The following is a 17924-nucleotide window of genomic DNA, read 5'->3' as shown; positions in this document are numbered from 1 at the left end:
GTCTCCTTCTCTGGAGATATTCAAGGCCTGTCTGGACACCTACCTCGGCAGCCTTCTCTGAGGAATCTGCTTTGGCAGGGGGGTTGGACCCGATGGTCTTTCAAGGTCCCTTCCAACCCCTACAATTCTGTGATGTTATCCAATTTATGACAATCCAGACAACCAATGTAAATAGACTGTTTTTCCAACAGCAACTCTTCCCTTGTATGAGGGCTTCAGGATGCAAGACAGAGCTAGCAGATCTCAGTTATGAAGATTATTTAAGTTTCAGTGCCACTGTATTAAATTTCAATCCTTGGAACAGTATGAGACTGGATTGTTAAACCCTAGCAATTTGAAGAGATCAGCAACTACTGTAGTGTGACAAAAGTTTTAGTTTTAAGCTTATCCTCTATATACATCTTTTCTAAAGAAAGCATTTACACTCTTGAGAAGGCTTGAGAAGAACCTAGATCCACAATCCATATTCCATTCCTACTAGTAATATATTTGTTCTCCCAATGCCATCTTTAACTTCATCTTCTTCAACTGGTCAGATTACATCCATCCCCACAGTACTTCTCACATTCTCACACTTCTCCCCCTACCCAGATTACTTACATCAATGGCCCTGTTGCAACTCTCCAATCTTTTTAGACTTATTTTAAAGCACATTTGTGTTCACATCCTTTTGACCGCTGTCACTATTTAAAATCCATGTTGAGACTTCTGCTATGCAAGCTCATATATTGCAGATCACAGGTTGCCTCTGATTTTTCCTAGAAGCAAGGGAAATTGGACTCATGGGGGACGGCAGGGCATAGCTACTGTTATTTAGAATGGAAGAACACGTTCAGACACGAAATAAAACTTTTGATAGCTTTTTAGGCTGGACATAACTGATTCCATTTGCAGCTTGAGGACAGCCCCTACACCTTGCTGCTTTGAAACCTAGGGCTTTACCTTTTTCACTCCTGCGAAAGTTTCACAGACTCTCACTACCTGTGTAGATTGTTAGAGCGCAACAGTAACTGCGGTCAGATCCAAAGAACACAGCTGTCTGCCAGCTGGTGAAACCACCATAGAAAATTCGGAGTTACATCCCTCATTAGCCACACCCACCCTTTTTGTCAGGGAAAAAATAAGAAAATTAACGTATACTGATCTGAGGCATGTCCTAGCATGTCAGCTTTGTGCTACTTTGCTACTGGATTTGCCTAGAGATTAGCACATGTACACAGTCATGGGCTGTGACCCTACAAGTTCTAATGTGACAGCCTGAAAGTGATTTTTGGTGTACTTGTTCTCAAGTTCCTGCTGGAGTGCTACTTCAAAATTTCATCAGAAGTACCATTTTGTGAGAACGCACAGACTTCTTCAGCAAGGTCTGGGTTTCAGAGTACTAACATGTTTCACAAATGTTGCCCAATATCTTAACCATGGGAACATTAGGTAAGCATTTAATTCTGAAGCCAGAGTTTCAAAAACTCAATAAAAAAGCCAAGTATATTACCACACCTAGTAGCTACACATCTTGAATTTTCTGTTACTTCTAAAAGTTGACGTGAAAGATCTCCTCCTGTGTCACCCTAGCCCTGGAATGTACTAGTTTGCTTCCAACATATTTAACCTCAAGAAAGTCCTGACTACCAGTCTCCCTTCTGTTGACAGAAATATTGAAGTTTGATCACTTGCTTCAGAAATCTGAAAATGCACATAAATACACCTTAAAACTTACTCTGCTTGGAAACAAAAATTCTTCTTGCAGATCCCTCCCTCTAAAAATTACTAGTCGAAAGCTCACAATTCTTAGAACTGCTTTATACTTCTGCTGTAACAGAGAAAAGCTTTTATTTGCCCTCCCACACTCTGAATATGAGAGTACATCTTGTTTTGATTCTAGGCCATCAGTTACAAACTTACTAGGCTCACTTTAGTGTATGGCAAGCTTGCTCCTCAACTTCCCTAATCTAAGATTCTACAGATGCAAAGCGTTACCTTGGAAATAGTAAATTTCAAGCCTCTTCCACCAGCCCTAACACAAGACAAACCTCTCCTGACCAACCTTATTTACGGCCTTCTCATAAGCAAATGGACCAAGAGCAAACCTATCCTCTGCAACATCATAGCTAATAACTGTGGACTAAGTATAATAGATGGCATAACTCAATATTGTCAAAATAAACCGATGTACCTCCAAAATTACTTTTGGGGTGCTGCAATGTGTGTCTCAGACATTGAAGATGTCTCACACATCTTCACTATGAACTACAGCAGCCAGAAGGAGAATCTCATGACTTAAAGCATTAGCACTCAAAAGAGAAGACACCAATAAACACTGATAAAGCCTTGGGATTTAAACTCTATCTACCACACTTCTTTCTACTACTATGTATGTGGCCCTACCAACTGTTTTTAATGTTGCCATGACCCTAAATATTCCATAGCATTTCAGGAAAAGGAGTTCTGTCCACACCTAAAATCACCAGTCACAGACCACCTCCATCTCCTTCTGCTACAGGCAAAACTACACAGCTCTACTGGTCTGTTTCTCTCAGTTTGAAGTACCAGGTTTATTCATTTTCATTCTACTGAAGAGTTTCTGCACTTGCGATTTCCCTGACTGCAGTTAAAACAAGAAGTAGAAGCTCCTTCAGAACCTCTACATCAGCATCTTCAGAACTACTGCAGCAGCACGCAAGTCTCAAGGACCAAGGAAATATTGAGTCATAGGGGCAAAAGGTCTTATGCTAAGGTCCACACAAGGAATGCTTCAAGGTTTAGTTTCACTCTCTTCCAAACGCCAAAGTCTTTGTGGAGAATACTAGCTTCTAATTTCATCAGTTAGGATTAACAGACACTAGCTGCAACGCCTGGTCCTGGCAGGCCTGTTGGTATAAACATAGCAACGAGAAGAACTCATTGAGAACAGCCTTGCAGAGAAACACCTGGGAGTTCTAGTGGATGAAGAGCTCAACATGAGCCAGCAGTGCACGCCTGCTGCCCAGAAGGCCAATTGTGTCCTGGGCTGCATCAAAAGAGGAGTAGCTAGCAGGTTGAGGAAGGTGATTGTCCCCCTCTGCTCTGCCCTTGTGAGGCCCCACTTTGCACCCAGGTCTGGGGCCACCAGCACAAGGAGGATGTGGGACTGTTAGAGCAGGTCCAGAGGAGGGCCACAAAGATGATCAAGGAGCTGGAGCACCTCTCCTATGAAGAAAGGCTGAGAGAGCTGGGGCTGTTCAGCCTGAAGAAGTAAAGGCTCTGGGGTGACCTCACTGTGGCTTTTCAGTACTTAAAGGGGGATTTATAAAAAAAGATGGAGAGCGACTCCTTGCCCAGTCAGATAATGACAGGACAAGGGGGAATGGTTTTAAACCAAAGAGGGGAGATTTAGATTAGATGTTAGGAGGAAATTCTTCACTCAGAGGGTGGTGAGGCACTGGAACAGGTTGCCCAGAGAGGCTGTGGATCCCCATTCTTGGAGGTGTTCAAGGCCAGGTTGGATGAGGCACTGAGCAACCTGATCTGGGTGGCAGGGTGGCACCCCTGCCCATGGCAGAGGGGTTGGGACTAGATGATCTTTGAGGTCTCCTCCAAGCCAAGCCATTCTATGATTTCTATCTTTCAGCTCCATAAGGAGCTGAAGTCTTTGCAGACATTTAAGTACTTTCGGACTGAAGCCTTGAAAACATCTCTTCCTCCTACAAAGTCTACCGTAACTATTTTCATTCCAGTGTAGGAACAGTAGTGTAATTAGCTTGTTTCACTACCACCTTAGAAGACACACTACTAAGAAACAGTTGGATTACAGATCCATCCTAATATTTTAATCTCAGATCAGGTATAGACACTAACTTTCCACTCATCATCACAAAAGCTTTTGCAGTCTTTAGTCTTCAAAACAGTACTTCAGAGCTGTTACATTACTCCATCTAGTGCTCTCATACAAACCATTAAACGAATCAAGATTTACTATGATTCTCTTGTTGTAGTTGCTACTGTGTAGTTACAAATTTGCTAGTCAACCCAAGGCCGCTAATACTGCTGTTGCAAATAGCCTGGCCATTTAGATTTTTGCTATCAAGAAAAGCACAATGTAGAACAAGTGGAATTCAGGGGAGTGGCAGAAGAGACATCAAAACAGGAGCTGATTTTATTTAAAAAAAAAAAAAAAAGACCTAAAAATCCACAGCTTTCCTTGTTTCAGGTCTTACTGTCTATAATGTTACCATGCATAAGTCCACTAACAACTGCGGATAATAGTGGCCATCTCAGAAAGCCCTTTGATTTTTATTTCTAAGGGAAGTATGAAGATCAGTGCAGTCAGTCACTTTAGTCAACTCAGGCAATCATCTCAGGGAACCTCCTTTCATGTCGCACATGGTGATAGTCAATCAGTCAACATATATGTATGTATAGCCTCATCAGTCCCCCCAGTAGTGTCTCTGGGGCACCCATTAATTACTGCACCTGGACTGGAAACTTTCAGTATATCAGCTGGCAGCTGGGCTCAGAGTCAGCACTTGCCAAAAATTTCACTGTAGTCAGCTATTCTTTTAGTTTCAGAGGATATCTCTACATACATCTCAGATTGCATGCTAAACGGTATCAACATAGATAGTGTGCTGTATGTGTTTCTTCTTAAAATATTTGATACTAAACTTGAATAAAGATTGAATATGGATCTAAAAACTAAATACATATATATACACACACACACAAAATAGGAAAAAAAAATCTAGAACACTTACCTGTATAGACTGATGGAATCCTAGCCACACCTCGTGTGGCAATTCACTTTCAGGAATTGAAAGCAGTAGCTCAAAACAACTCCTGAAAAAGTAAGAGGCAAGTAAGCAAGCTACCTGAACAAATTCTGTTTTTATGATAAATAACATTTGTGGCACATGTTACTTGACATTCAGATAAGAAGTGACAGCAGCAAATATTTTTGGCTGCACAAATCAGTTAAAAGCCAGCAACAACTGCAGAATCAGGCATCAGGTGCCATAGCAAACAGTACTACTTTTCAAAAAACACTTCTTTTTACTGTGCACAGTCTCGCTAGGGTAAGATCGCTTCCAGTCCTGTATCCAAATAAAGTCTGTTCAATATAGCTCAGGATTGTTTACTATTTCTGCTCTTCCAAAACAGGAAGAGGAGAAAGTGAGACCTACTTAATATTCCTTCATTTAAACCATCAGGCTAATGCTATCACTTTTAAGGAACAAAAGAGAAACAACTGTTTGCATTTAGTACATCCTCCTAATTTCTGGGGGATGTCATAAAGAGAACACTGATCACTTTTTTAGATGGGAAAGCAATGGGAACACTATTGTCTATACTGTTCATGAATGGGGGGGGGGGGGGGAGGGAAGTAATCTAACCTTGTACTGGGCATATGAACTACCTAAACACCAACTGCCATACAAAACACTGACCTATTCAAACTAAGTGCATCAACTATGACACTATGTCTAGAGATATCATGAGATGGACATACAGCTAAAGTGTTCTTGCAACTCACGTCAACATTAAGAAAGAAAACCAATCTAAGACTCCAAATATAACAAATACACTGAATAATTTCTAAGGTACACCTACATTGTAAGATAATTCCAACTCAGACTAATTCCTATTCAAAACCTCCAGTCCCAAATATTAAATATAAGACATAACAGGACAACACATTCTTCCCACAGACGTAAGAGCTGAGCTTAAGGAAGGGGAAAAGGTAGAGATGTCCACAAAGCAAGCATGAGTTCAAAAATGGTTACTACCCAAAACCAATGATTTTTCCCCTTTCCTCTGGCTTTTGATAAAAACAGTTACCTGCAAAATGTTGTACCTTAGCAGCTTTCAGCCACATTCTACAGTCATATAACCTGTAGCAACCTGGACAAGCTTGAGAAGCGGGCACATATGGACCTAAAGAGGTTCAACAAGTCAAAGTGCAAGATGCTGCACCTGGGTTGGGGCAATCCCAGACATGAGTACAGACTGGAAGAAAAACTCATTGAGAGCTGTCCAGCAGAGAAAGACTTGGGGGTTCTAATGGATGAAGAGCTCAACATGAGCCAGCAAGCCATTCTGATTCTATGATATAAGGTAAACAAAATCAAATGCAAAAATACTTTATTACCATATTGTTTACCTTTTTTACATTTCAGAAGCTTGCTTTCACAGCTCCCTAGTACTGTTCCTTTAAATAACAGTTTAAACCTGCAAAAGCTCTACGCTCTTTCAGACAGGCAGAAAAAGAGAATAACCTTCCCCACTGCCATTCAGTAATTATTCAAATAATCAGACTCTAAAATCCCTGTCATTTCTATGCCCAAGAGAAAGTGGGCAACAGAACTGCCAGATATTCTAAAGATCATTTGTCTCAATATTATGAAATAATTGTGACTTATTTTTCCACTGTAGTCAAGCCTGGCAATAAGAGTTCATTCACCAGTCCAGACTGTTAGACTCAGGTGGCTGTTTCTTGACTACCAAAAACTGTAATAGCAAGCCTCACAAGAGCTGAGCTCTATTTTAACATATGCATTTTTTAAAAAATATTGTTAGGTATGTGATTGCTTGGGATGTCCAATTTTCACGCATATCATAGAGAGATAAATTTCATTAAATATTCGCAGACCTCACAGTCAATGTGCTTTTAAGGTCTTTTTATATGCACCTCATTTTCAGACATTAAAAAGTCAACTACCCTGCCTACTTCCGCTAATTTAACTATTTAATATTTTCTTTAAAATATTGCTTTTTCATACACACATGGTAATGGTTATATAAAAATATAAGGGTTAAATAAAAAGGCAAAACAAGGTTTTACAAATATATACATACTTTTTCTTTTGCAGTTAAAGGTTTAGGTGCTACTTGACCAGTGAAAAAGATTCTGAAACTAGTCTTTCAAAGCACTGTGTATATACAGAAAGATGTTGGTTTATGAAGACAAGGGGGCTGAATTTATACCTCAAAATTATTGCCTGAGGTAGTAACACAGGACTAAGTTTAATCAAAAAACAAGGAATCTTTTGAGTCTAAGTATACCTCACAATCCCAACACAAAGGACTCATTCAGAAGTGACTCCATGAGAAATCTGAAGCTCTAGGAATACAGCTACTGCATATAACAGCTTACAGCAGAACCACAAGAATGTCCAGGATATTCTGATTATAGATTTCTGATTTCCGCCCCCCCCCCCCGGAAAATCAAGTTGATTGTCTTTAATATTTTGTTAGAAAAATTGACTCTCATTCAACTGGAAAAAGACCATCCAGCCTTCCTTAGTGGCAAAAGTGAGGAATGGCCATTCAGAGTAATTTTTGGCAATTTCTCTTCTGTGTTCTCATCCATTCTTCCCAAAGAGGAAATCAACTGCTACTGAACAAAACAGCTTTGGCTTTAGAAAGAACCTAGCATCATTCTTCTGAGCTAACATCACTCTCTGAAATTCAGAGGCACGGTATCATCTTGTTACTCTACCAAAGGTTAAATACCTTTTTTTCATTTGCATTTTTAAAAAACAAGGGCTTGGGGGTTCTCCTCAACTTCATGTTTTCTAACCAATAATGTACAAAAGGGTTTTTGTTATACAGCACTTCAGCGTACTCTTCTATCCCCATAATCCTATATCTGTCTTTACTGTGATGCACTGTGGTGTTTTTACTCAGCTGGGCAGCCAAGCTTCATCACAACTGCTCTCTCACTCCCCCTCCTCCAAGGCAAAGTGGGAGAAAATACTATGCAAAGGGCTCAAGGGTTGAGATAAGGACAGGGAGATTGCTCAACAATTATCGTGACAGGCAAAACAGACTCAGAGAAGGGAGATTTGTAAAATTTATTGCTTATTACTAGCAAGCTAGGGAAGTGAGAAACAAAGGAAAGAAACTAGAAACGCTTTCCACCCATCCACCCTCTTCAACCTTCTCCCCTTGAGCAGCACAGGGGAACAGGGAGTGGAGGTTGCGGTCATTCTATAGCACATCTCTGCTGTTCCTTCTCGGTCAACTCTCTGCCCCTGCTCCACATGGGGTCCCTCCCACAGGATGGTGTCCTTCCTGAACGGATCCTGCAGGGGCTGCCCACAGGCAACAGCTCAAGAACTGCTCCAGATATGGGTCCGTACCACAGGGTCCATCCATCAGGAGCAAACTGCTCCAACACGGGTCCCCCATGGGCAGCAGCTCCTGCCAAGTCACCTGCTCCTGGCATGGTCTCCTCTCCACAGGCTGCATCTCTGGCCCAGAATCTGCTCTGGCAGCAGTCCTCCACAGGCCACAGCTTCCTCCAGGCCACATCCACCTGTTCCATGGACGCATAGGCTGTAGGGGGACAGCCTGCTCCACCAGTGGCCTCTCCACAGGCTGCAGGGGAACTTCAGCATCTCCTGCCCTGCTTCTTCACTGACCCTGGTGTCTGCAGGGCTGTTCCTCACTCCCCTCGCTGCTGACATCACTTATTGACTCAGCTCTGGCCAGCTGTGGGGACAGGGACCCATTGGAGCCTGTGGAAAATGGCCCCTGTCTAACAGGGGGCAGCTTCTGGATTCTTCGCACAGTTACCCCTGCAGCCCCCCGCTACCAAAACCCTGCCATGTAAATACACTACATGCATCTTAATGGAATTTAGGTATCATAACTAAGACCACATTTTAGGTATCATAACTAAGACCACAAATCAAAAGACCAGGATCACTTCACGAAGTCAAGCCTTCCTACCTTACTCTGCGAGCACCACCACAGTATCTACCTACATGTAAATTAATTCCAAAATTTAATCACAATTATTGTAAATAAACATTAACGGGTACCTGAATGTTTCTGGTATTAAAAAAGCATCTGTCTCTAACATTCAACTTCAGAATATCTTTTAAGTCAAAACTCTCCTTGATTTCACTTTCTTTATTCTGGAAAGAATAGCTAGACAAAAAAAACAACAAACCTATTATATGTAAACAATTATTCTGCAACCACTTTTATACCTCATTCACTTATTTAAATTTAAAGAATTTAAAGAGCAATTTAAAAAAATACTTTGGAAGCTTTCAGAATTGTGTTCATCTTTAAATTGTATTAGGAAACTTCTCTTATCTCAAGCTGCTTAGAGTTAAAAAGATGACTATTCATCAGATTATCAGCAGTACTAGTTCACCTGTAGCCAGAAGCTATCCTGCATTTGTTGAGAGCTTTTTTTAACTCTTAATGCCAGAGAGCAGAGTGATGAATTTCAGTTCATGAATTAGATTACAACAGTTAATTAGAAATGCTCTGTTAAATATACAAAGATATGACTATCATATGTGACTCCTCACTGAGGTATTATGAGAAGCAAGGACTTCCCTTCTGGGAGCAATATGTATTAGACTCACTGGTCTGATCAACTCCCATTTTACTACTTAGAGCAGAAAAAAAATATATAAAAAACCTTTTTGAAGATGTGGAAATGGTGAACTCCCTTTCAAACCAATGCCTTCACAGCAATCATGAAAAAAAGTAGAGTACACTACAGTGTTTGAGAGTGTCAGGGGTAGAAACATGTTGTTCTTTACAGCTGTGGAAACAAGCAGTCTGAGTTCTACTTGACCCAAGTTCCTTCACAGCCATGACCAAGAACATTCCTTCTCAATTATTTAACGCATCTGCAACATTTAACAAATCTGCACACCACAAGAGCAGTTACCACTCCAAGCTTGTCCTGTGTATCCTAAGGTTAGACGACAGACCAAGTTCTCACACAGCATCAGCATCATATTTCTTATGGGAGGCATAGTTTCTACATTATGTAGAAGCCCCCCATCACTTACTCTGAACACACAGCTGAGCTGGTCAAGTGGCACAGAAAGCCACAGTTTTGCCACTGCTGGCTCACCCAGCTGAAAAGGATGTCAGGAGGAAGATGTTATTTTCCCTCACCCAGGATGGATGTTGGAATGGAAGGAAGATTTCAATAGTAAGTACAGCACTTTTGTTTTAAAATGGAAAGCTTACTTGTATTATTTATTTTCAGGGTTTAAGTCTGAAGAGTATGTATGACAGCTGAAGGTAATCCCAATTGCTTCCCAGAACTCCTGCTTACATCAGAACAATATGCTTTCACATCCCTAACCAGTTAATATTCTTCCTCCCCCATGGAACTTGATTTTTTGTCTTTAATCTGCCCTACCTTCTCTCTCACTCCCTTGGAAATATATATGTATATAAATATCACGGGAGAGCTCAAAATGAGGTAAATGGCATACCTAGCTATCTATGATCTCGCTCATTGAGTTTCTCAGTCTTTAGATTCCTCTAAAGTATAATCACAGCAACAACATGGACGATTCCAGCCTCTACTCTCTTCCACCACAATATACAAGCCGCAACAAACAAGTACCTTACACTGGAAGATGAAAGAAACCATGTCAGCAGAAGCAGAAGGTTCTGACTTTTCTTCAATGAGAGAAAAGCAATTCTGTTAAGCAGTTCTGACACAGAACTAGGATTCCTGCCACATACCCCCCCCACCCCCCAAAAAAAACAAAACACATAGAAACTACTCCAGCATGAATTACTCCACATACAAAGATAGCAAAAGACAAACTTTTAAAATTAGAATAGGAACCTAAAGAATACACAAGCTAATTATTAATAATACAATAAGATGAGAACACTATCTATAAAGGGACAGTCTGCAAAAACAATCAAGGTATTTTGCAAAAAAATGTGTATTGGGTACCAGCTAAGTGATTTAGCAGTGTAAGCCTCCAAATTCCATTTTTTTTTATTTCATGCATTTTCTCTCATTGGCAGAAGAAAAAAAAAACACATCTATCACTTCTAGTTCACATCTTCTCTTCACTCTGGGAAAAAAAAAAAAAGCTAGGCATTATAGGAAGATACCTGGTTATGAAATACAGACATAAATGAAGTTAGTATGTTACAAAACAAGTGTATGATCAAGGAGTTAATTGCAAACTCCTTCTCAAAAAGAACACTGGACTTCAAATCACAAAGCAGACCAGCTACTGATAAGAGAAAAATTAACTCACTGAAAGACTGTGACAGAATTACTGCTATACTATTATCGTTATAGTCAAGGTTCTGGGTCTTCACCTTCCTGCCTTTGAATGAAATCTTACCACGGAGGGTCTGACAAGGCTAACTGATGATTTTTGAACGACCTTATGCTACACTTTTTACAATCACGAATAGCATCTCTACATTTAAAACCAGCTACAAGGAAGTACAAGGTACTCCAACTTTGCTGATGGACCGCAAAAAGAAAGTAAAACAGTTCTCTTTGATCGAATAATCATTCTGCTTTAAATCGTCTGTCTATAGGCACTCAGAGAACTCAGGTTAAATTACATTTGGCTACCCCACAGCAACAGCCCACATGTCCAACTTAGTCTGTCATAAATACAAAACAGCTTATTGTTTTCAGAAAGGGGCCTGCTCAGAACTACTTTGCATTACAGGTGAGAGGACACACGCAGGAAGCAATTGCAGAGCAAGCAATGCAGGTTTATTAATACACGCATGAAGCTCTAACATTAAAACTTATGTTTAGTGGACTAGACTAAGCTTTTTCTATTAAAAAAAGTAATTTTCAGAACATTTACAATGGGACAGAGTCTTTCCAATACCATAATATTTATGCAAGTACAGAAGAACAAAGCCTTACCACTTGTTCAAGTTAGTTTACAAAATGCTTTGGTACAGTTTTGTAGAATGATTAAAAAAACACTAAAGATATTTACTAGACAATAAAACTTAAACACATTGTCAAATTAAGTATTATTCCATATTTTATCAACTTGCCGATTCATTTGTAAAGTACAGTTCTGTATATATACGTTTATTTTAAAGCATTAGTATACCAACTTAACACTTACAGCACTAGCCTGCCAAGTACCAAAAGAACATCTTCACATTCTGTAGTCAAGTAAGGTCGTGCATTAGCAAAGCTTTGGATGGAGATTCGATATACTTCCAAAAAAGGTAAAACATGTTCCGATGCACCCCGACTGCCAGCATACTGAAGTAGCGTCTGAAAGAAAATGAGTTATCATTAAAAGTTCTCATAATAAACTTACCTAAAATACAAACATCAATATGCAATTGACAATAGACAACAGAAGAACTCTGGAACTGAGAAGTTTATACTGTAACGGAGGGCTCTTTTGTACAACTGCCATGAAGACAGAACCACATCTGGAACACTTGTGTCTTTATTACAAATGAGAATGCAGAAGAAAATAGGCAATTAAGAACATGATCTCAGCTGTACCATTTTAAGGATACCCTTACAACAAACATTAGAAAATAAATATGGAATCTAGATTATACTGTTACACAGTCATTTTCCAAATGCAAAATTACCCTTGATTTTAGTACTTGACCAGAGCAATCCTACCCTACCCAGGCAGTTTTGAAGAAGTAAACTAAAATCCAGCCAGTTTCAAGAAATATACGCTTAAAAAAAATTAGCAGAGGGATGATACCTCCCCACCTTTTTAAAATTTCAATCACCACCATGTTATTTTCTTGCCAGTTATAAAGTAATATTGAGAGCAGGCAAGACACTGGACCAAGGACAGCAAAGCTCTACTAATAGCTTGTTTCACAAGTAACAGCCTTTCTCTGTAGGCATGCCACCCTTTAACTCCAGACTATTTAGCTCGTGTTCTTACCCATTACAATTCATCTTTCACCTTGTACCCTCCCTAACTTAAACCAGGTGCAAATTAAGGCTAGCTGCAATTAAGAAAAAAAGGCAAAAAGACTGTTTTTGGAACTATTAGGGCCAAGATTGTATGGAAAAAGTTCAGAGTGCTGCATGGTGTAGTTTGATACAAGCCAAATTGTCATGACTATGATCAAGTAATATCAGCCCCCACTGTATCATTTCAAGCTCGGCCTCTGAAACAACCAATCAATTTGTTTTAAAACCTTGAACAAATATTTAATTATATCAGATGATGATTAGAAGGAGGACACTACTTAACAGTGAACTTACTAAAATTACATGTAGTCATTGTAACAGACAAGCTTTCAAAGCAGCAAGAAATAAGCAGCTGGCTAAATGCTACTTTTTTTCTTTTTTTTTTGACTATCCAGTACCTGTCAGTGATCTAACTATATAGCACTACTCCTAGGGTAGAAAAAAAATGGCACAACCATGTGTGATCTTTAATGAAAAAGTCTATAAATTACTATCTAGGAATCATTAAAAAAAATCAGGACTGTTTTGCAGATTAATACCCTAGAATTCAGTAATGTAACTCCTAAATGAATAAAAGGTACAAACTATCCAAACCCACATTAGTAATAATTTTAAAGAGGTGGGGGATTGGAGGACTCAAAGTTTACAGAAACCATCCTTAAACACCACATAAAGCTCATTAACAGAAGCAACATACTACTAGTAGTTTGTTACCAGTCTAAGTGCTTCACTAACAAACTTGTAAAGGATTAGGTAACATGACAAGTTACATATAACACATGTAAAGCATTAAGTTACGAAGACCGTCAAGCTATGATCCCTTGAGATACTCAAGTAATTGATGTCTATTGTTAAATCATCTATTTAGTAAACTCAGTAGCAAGCCTATCATTATAGTGACTGCCGAAATAGAATATAGCAATCTCTGCACTTTCCTAAAAATACACCCAATTTAAAAAAATCTCAATTTAGTACTTGAAAATTTTGATAGACATTTAGATCATATGCAGACAGTAAAATGGGGTAGAATGTTTCTAAAAATTACATAAATTTTGCTAGAAAACACTGTACACTTCCTTAAATGCAATCTTATCTTTATCAGCTAGAATTAGCTAGTTCTTTGAGTAGCCAATCACGAGAAAGCTCTCCCTGAATGGATATACACTGAAACCAGCATTAATCAAGACAGATTCAAGGTAAAAGACTTATTAAATAGTTTGAAATTCAAAAATACATAGTTTTGAACATTATTATTCATGTACTGATAAGTAAGCAAAATGCAGTAACTGTATCACAGCAGCCCTTAAAAGTTCTTCTGTCATTTCACAGGTATTAGAAATTTTAGTAGTCCACTGGGGACTCTTCCCAGTAGTCCATACACAAGAGTAAATTGAAAAAGTTTTAACTTGTCAAATATTTACTATACACACTTGCTTAACAAATAGTCAAGTAACAGTTTTAATATCAGGTACTGCCTTACAGCCTGATTATATTATCCAAAGAGATTATTCAAACATTTGAACTCCAGTTAATAATGCACAGCTACTCTGTGCTCTCTCCTTCAACAATAATTGCCCATCTAACTGGGGAGCGGGGTGAGAAAAACAGGGGCTGTATGTAACCAACTACAGCAAAATCCACAGACCAGCCTAGATCCTCAATACCGCATTGATTTCTATGTCCTCAAACTCTAGAGTATCTGCTTATCCACATTTTTTGTGTAGCATCCGATTTCTTGCTCAGAACTAATTTAAACATATCCAAGTTGCCTAACTTCTTGTTACTGATTTAAATATCTGTTTAACAAAAAGAATTCAACCTCTTCCTAAACATACCTAATCACAATTGACAGTCCTCAACCGTGTCACCTTTAAAAATTTTGGAAAGCCAGTAGATGCTGCATATGTGCAGATGAAATTGTTTCAGATCCTATAAGCTCTGTCTTACTGATAACTGTTCTCCATATTTGTGACAGAGCAACCTCAAACACACACAAACTGTTCACACTAGCTGACTCTTACAGAGCTCCAGCAATAGGCACGTTCATTATAATCTGAACATATAGTGCATCACATTTGTACCACGTAAAGTTGAAGTTGTAGAGCCAACCCACTACTTAGGCTTCGTGAGTTTCTTTGTTGTGTTATCCTGAACACTAACACCTTAGTCCCTTGCTCAAAAAGCAGGTATCCAAGGAAACAGTCATCCAATATCACTCCCAGAAAGCAAGCAGCACATGACAGTACAAATTTCTGTGTAGCAAAACAGCATCCAGATAGCTCAAAGCATAAGAAAGCTATTTATGTGTTGTGCTCTGACAGCCTCAGTAACTTCCACAGCACCCTGCAGAACTACGACACAAATGTACGCGCAGGATGGCAAATCTCTTGTCCTAAAATATTTATTTTCCTTCCCTCATCACAGCTACATTCCCAAATCATATTTAAACCAACGAAAGTGAGTTTCTCTCTAGGCAAGATCTGCTGTAGCATGATAAACTTATTGTAAGATATCAGCGGTACTCTCCAAGCTGTTAAAAAGCTCAACTGAACTTTGTATTAAGTTTCAATTAGAGGCAGAAGACCTTAGTTTTTTTTTTTTTTTAAATTATCACTAGAACTCTGCGCAACATCCACAAGCATCCTCAGTTATAAGGAGAAACCAAGACGTAAAATTATACTCTACCTACAGCAGTTTGTCTGCACAGTGACATCACAAATCCACACTTCAGTGAAGTGGCAGGATGACAATCTAGATTTCATATTTTCCCCTGGATCTCTCACAAGTACAATCATCGTAATTGAAACTGTTCAAAACTGATGACAACCCAAGGATAAGTCTTTTCCATTTTTATCTATACTATAATGATGTTCTGAAGTTAGATTACCATTCAATAATAGTACAAAGACCTAAAGAAGTGCACTTTTCTATAGGTATTTTTAATTACAAAAGCCAGCATTATAATCTTATTCCATTGATCCAGTGCCTGTACAGCTTCATCTACACCAGTCAACCTCATCTGGGTTACAAGATATCTATATGTGTTGATCATCTTGACAACCTGTGCCCAGCGTTTGCCAAATATTTGTTTCAATACTCTGATGTAATAAATAGTATTGAAGATAATTTTAGCAAAGCCTGAAACAAAAAAGAAGTAACACATTATAGAGTATCATATAAATGCAAGGTCAGAAATCTTAAAAGTATACCTGACACAGGAGACACACAGCAGTAGGCACAAGCAGCATCCTGCAGTTTGCAAAGCAAGAATTCCAAAACCTAACAAACCTTTGTGTTGCATGATAAACAATAGGCTAAACATTCTCCCAAAAGAAGAGTATGGCAAAGTATACAACCTATGGATGTAAAAATGGAACACTATCACTCTCTAATGCACCAGTAAAGTTTTTGGTTACAAATAGCATCTGATTTTCCTATTCAGTACTCAGAAAGAGATGTCAAATGGCTGTATCAACTAAGGCGTGGAAAAACTAGATCATGATTTTTTTTTTGAGAACATAGTATCTCCAGTTTCAAAAGAAAGGCTCTGTAACACAACTTAATTATTTAACCTTAGAGCTCACAGTAAATTATGGTGTGCGGGAAACAATAACTAATTAACCATTGAAATTATTTATGAATAAGTCATCTCCATCACTAATACTATAATCAGGTGCGTTTGTTCTTTTGTAACTGTAAGTTAGTGGTTTGTTTCAGAAATTGCTCATGGTTACATATCAGTATTCATAGTCGCAATAAAAAAAAATAATAAGCAAGATCACCGGAACCCATAAACAGATTTAGCAATTTAAATTGAACACAGGCCTTCATAAACCATGAAGTACTACTTGCTCCAAAGGAGTGCTCAGCCAAGCCTGGATAGTTTCCATGCCAAGCTAAGTAAAGAGGATAAAATCCTGAAGAAACTCGCACCGAGAAAACGCCATGTGGCCCAGCTGCCCAAGAGAGCTTGCTTACTCACAAGGACCTCCCAAGGGCTCTACAAACTGCCCAGGCCCAAAGCGCTGCCAGAGCCCAACCGCGGAGGCTCTCCCGACCCAACGGCCCAGCCCGGCCCCGGCAGCATCGGGGCGCCCCCAGACACACCGCGCACATCTCCGGGCGGCAGCAGCGCGCGCCGCCGCGGGCACCGCGCTGCGCCACGACAGCTGCGGGGGAAGCGAGCGGAGCCCCAGGGCCCGCGACCTCACACCCCAGGTAGCGCCGGGCGCGCGGCGCGGAAGGCCCGCAGTCCCACAGGCGGCCTGCGGACCGCGCCAAGACCCGCCGCTGCCCGGCCCGTACCTGGCAGAAGCCCCGGCAGTAGGACCGGGAAGAAGCCTCCGACACCTCCTGCTCGCAGAGCTCCGTCTGCAGCTGCCAGAGGCGGGCGCGGAGCGCCGCCACGAGCCGCTGCATCTCGGGCCGCGGAGCCGCCTCAGACTCTGCGTCCGCCATCTGCACCCAGCCCCACAGCGCGTAGGCAAGGATCACGTGACCCGCATCCACTGACCTCATCGTCCCGGGACGGCGTCACGTGACGCTCACGTGACAAAACGCGCGCTTCGCCGCCCACGTGATCTGAAATCTGGGGCAGCGATAAGGGGGGACACCTCCTATCGATTGACGTCACACGCCGCGACGGGAGCCTGCCTCAGCTCGCTGAGGGTGGGGGTGGACGGGAGGCGAGGCGAGGGGAGGGGAGGGGAGGGGAGGGGAGAGGAGAGGAGAGGAGAGGAGAGGAGGGAGTATCGCCGGGCTTTCCGCGCGCCTCTGGCTCCCGCGCGTGGGGCGGGGCCGCGCGTCCTGAGGCGTTCACGTAGCTCGCCCCGCCCCGCCGCGCTCCGCCCCGTGAGTGGTCTCTTGTGCGGGCGTTCCGTGTGGTCTTTAGTCTGTCGCTTCTCCCTCTCTCGCTCGGAAATGGGGGTGCAACGCCAGCCCATTGTATGCTGGCAGCTCTGTGGGCACTGGCGTTCCTCTGCGTTTGCAGAGGAGGAGGTTGCCGAGAGGAGCTGTAAATGTCTGCTGCTGGCTCCAGAGTCAGCACAAGCAGGTAGCCCAGTGCTAGGTAATGCCAGGGTAAGATTATCTGAAAGATAATAACGGGCAGTGGTGAGAGCCAAATTTTTAATCGAGATTAAATCTAGATTGTATTTGTTTTAATTCCTGTTTAAAAGCACTTCACTGGAAGCAGAAAACTGATGAATTTAGGAATGATGAACTCAGGGTCTCA

The 17924-nt window shown here is 40.8% G+C and overlaps 1 protein-coding gene across 1 annotated transcript in view; it reads right to left on the bottom strand.

Annotated features, from left to right (window-relative positions):
• Nucleotides 1-17224, bottom strand: part of RLF (RLF zinc finger) — a 42612-nt gene extending 25388 nt beyond the window's left edge. Inside the window, exons 1-3 of the mRNA XM_035345439.1 lie at nucleotides 16997-17224; nucleotides 11862-12016; nucleotides 4731-4812 (exon numbers count right to left, since the gene is read on the bottom strand). Coding sequence (XP_035201330.1) covers nucleotides 4731-4812; nucleotides 11862-12016; nucleotides 16997-17209 — 450 coding nt within the window. The 5' untranslated portion in view covers nucleotides 17210-17224. The remainder of the gene's footprint in view (nucleotides 1-4730; nucleotides 4813-11861; nucleotides 12017-16996) is intronic.
• Between the last annotated feature and the right edge of the window lie 700 nt (nucleotides 17225-17924).

This window comes from Oxyura jamaicensis, chromosome 23 (genome assembly GCF_011077185.1).
Source record: "Oxyura jamaicensis isolate SHBP4307 breed ruddy duck chromosome 23, BPBGC_Ojam_1.0, whole genome shotgun sequence".
NCBI lineage: Eukaryota > Metazoa > Chordata > Aves > Anseriformes > Anatidae > Oxyura > Oxyura jamaicensis.
The sequence above is the reverse complement of the archived record's forward strand: the minus strand, read 5'-3'. Positions and strand labels throughout refer to the sequence as shown.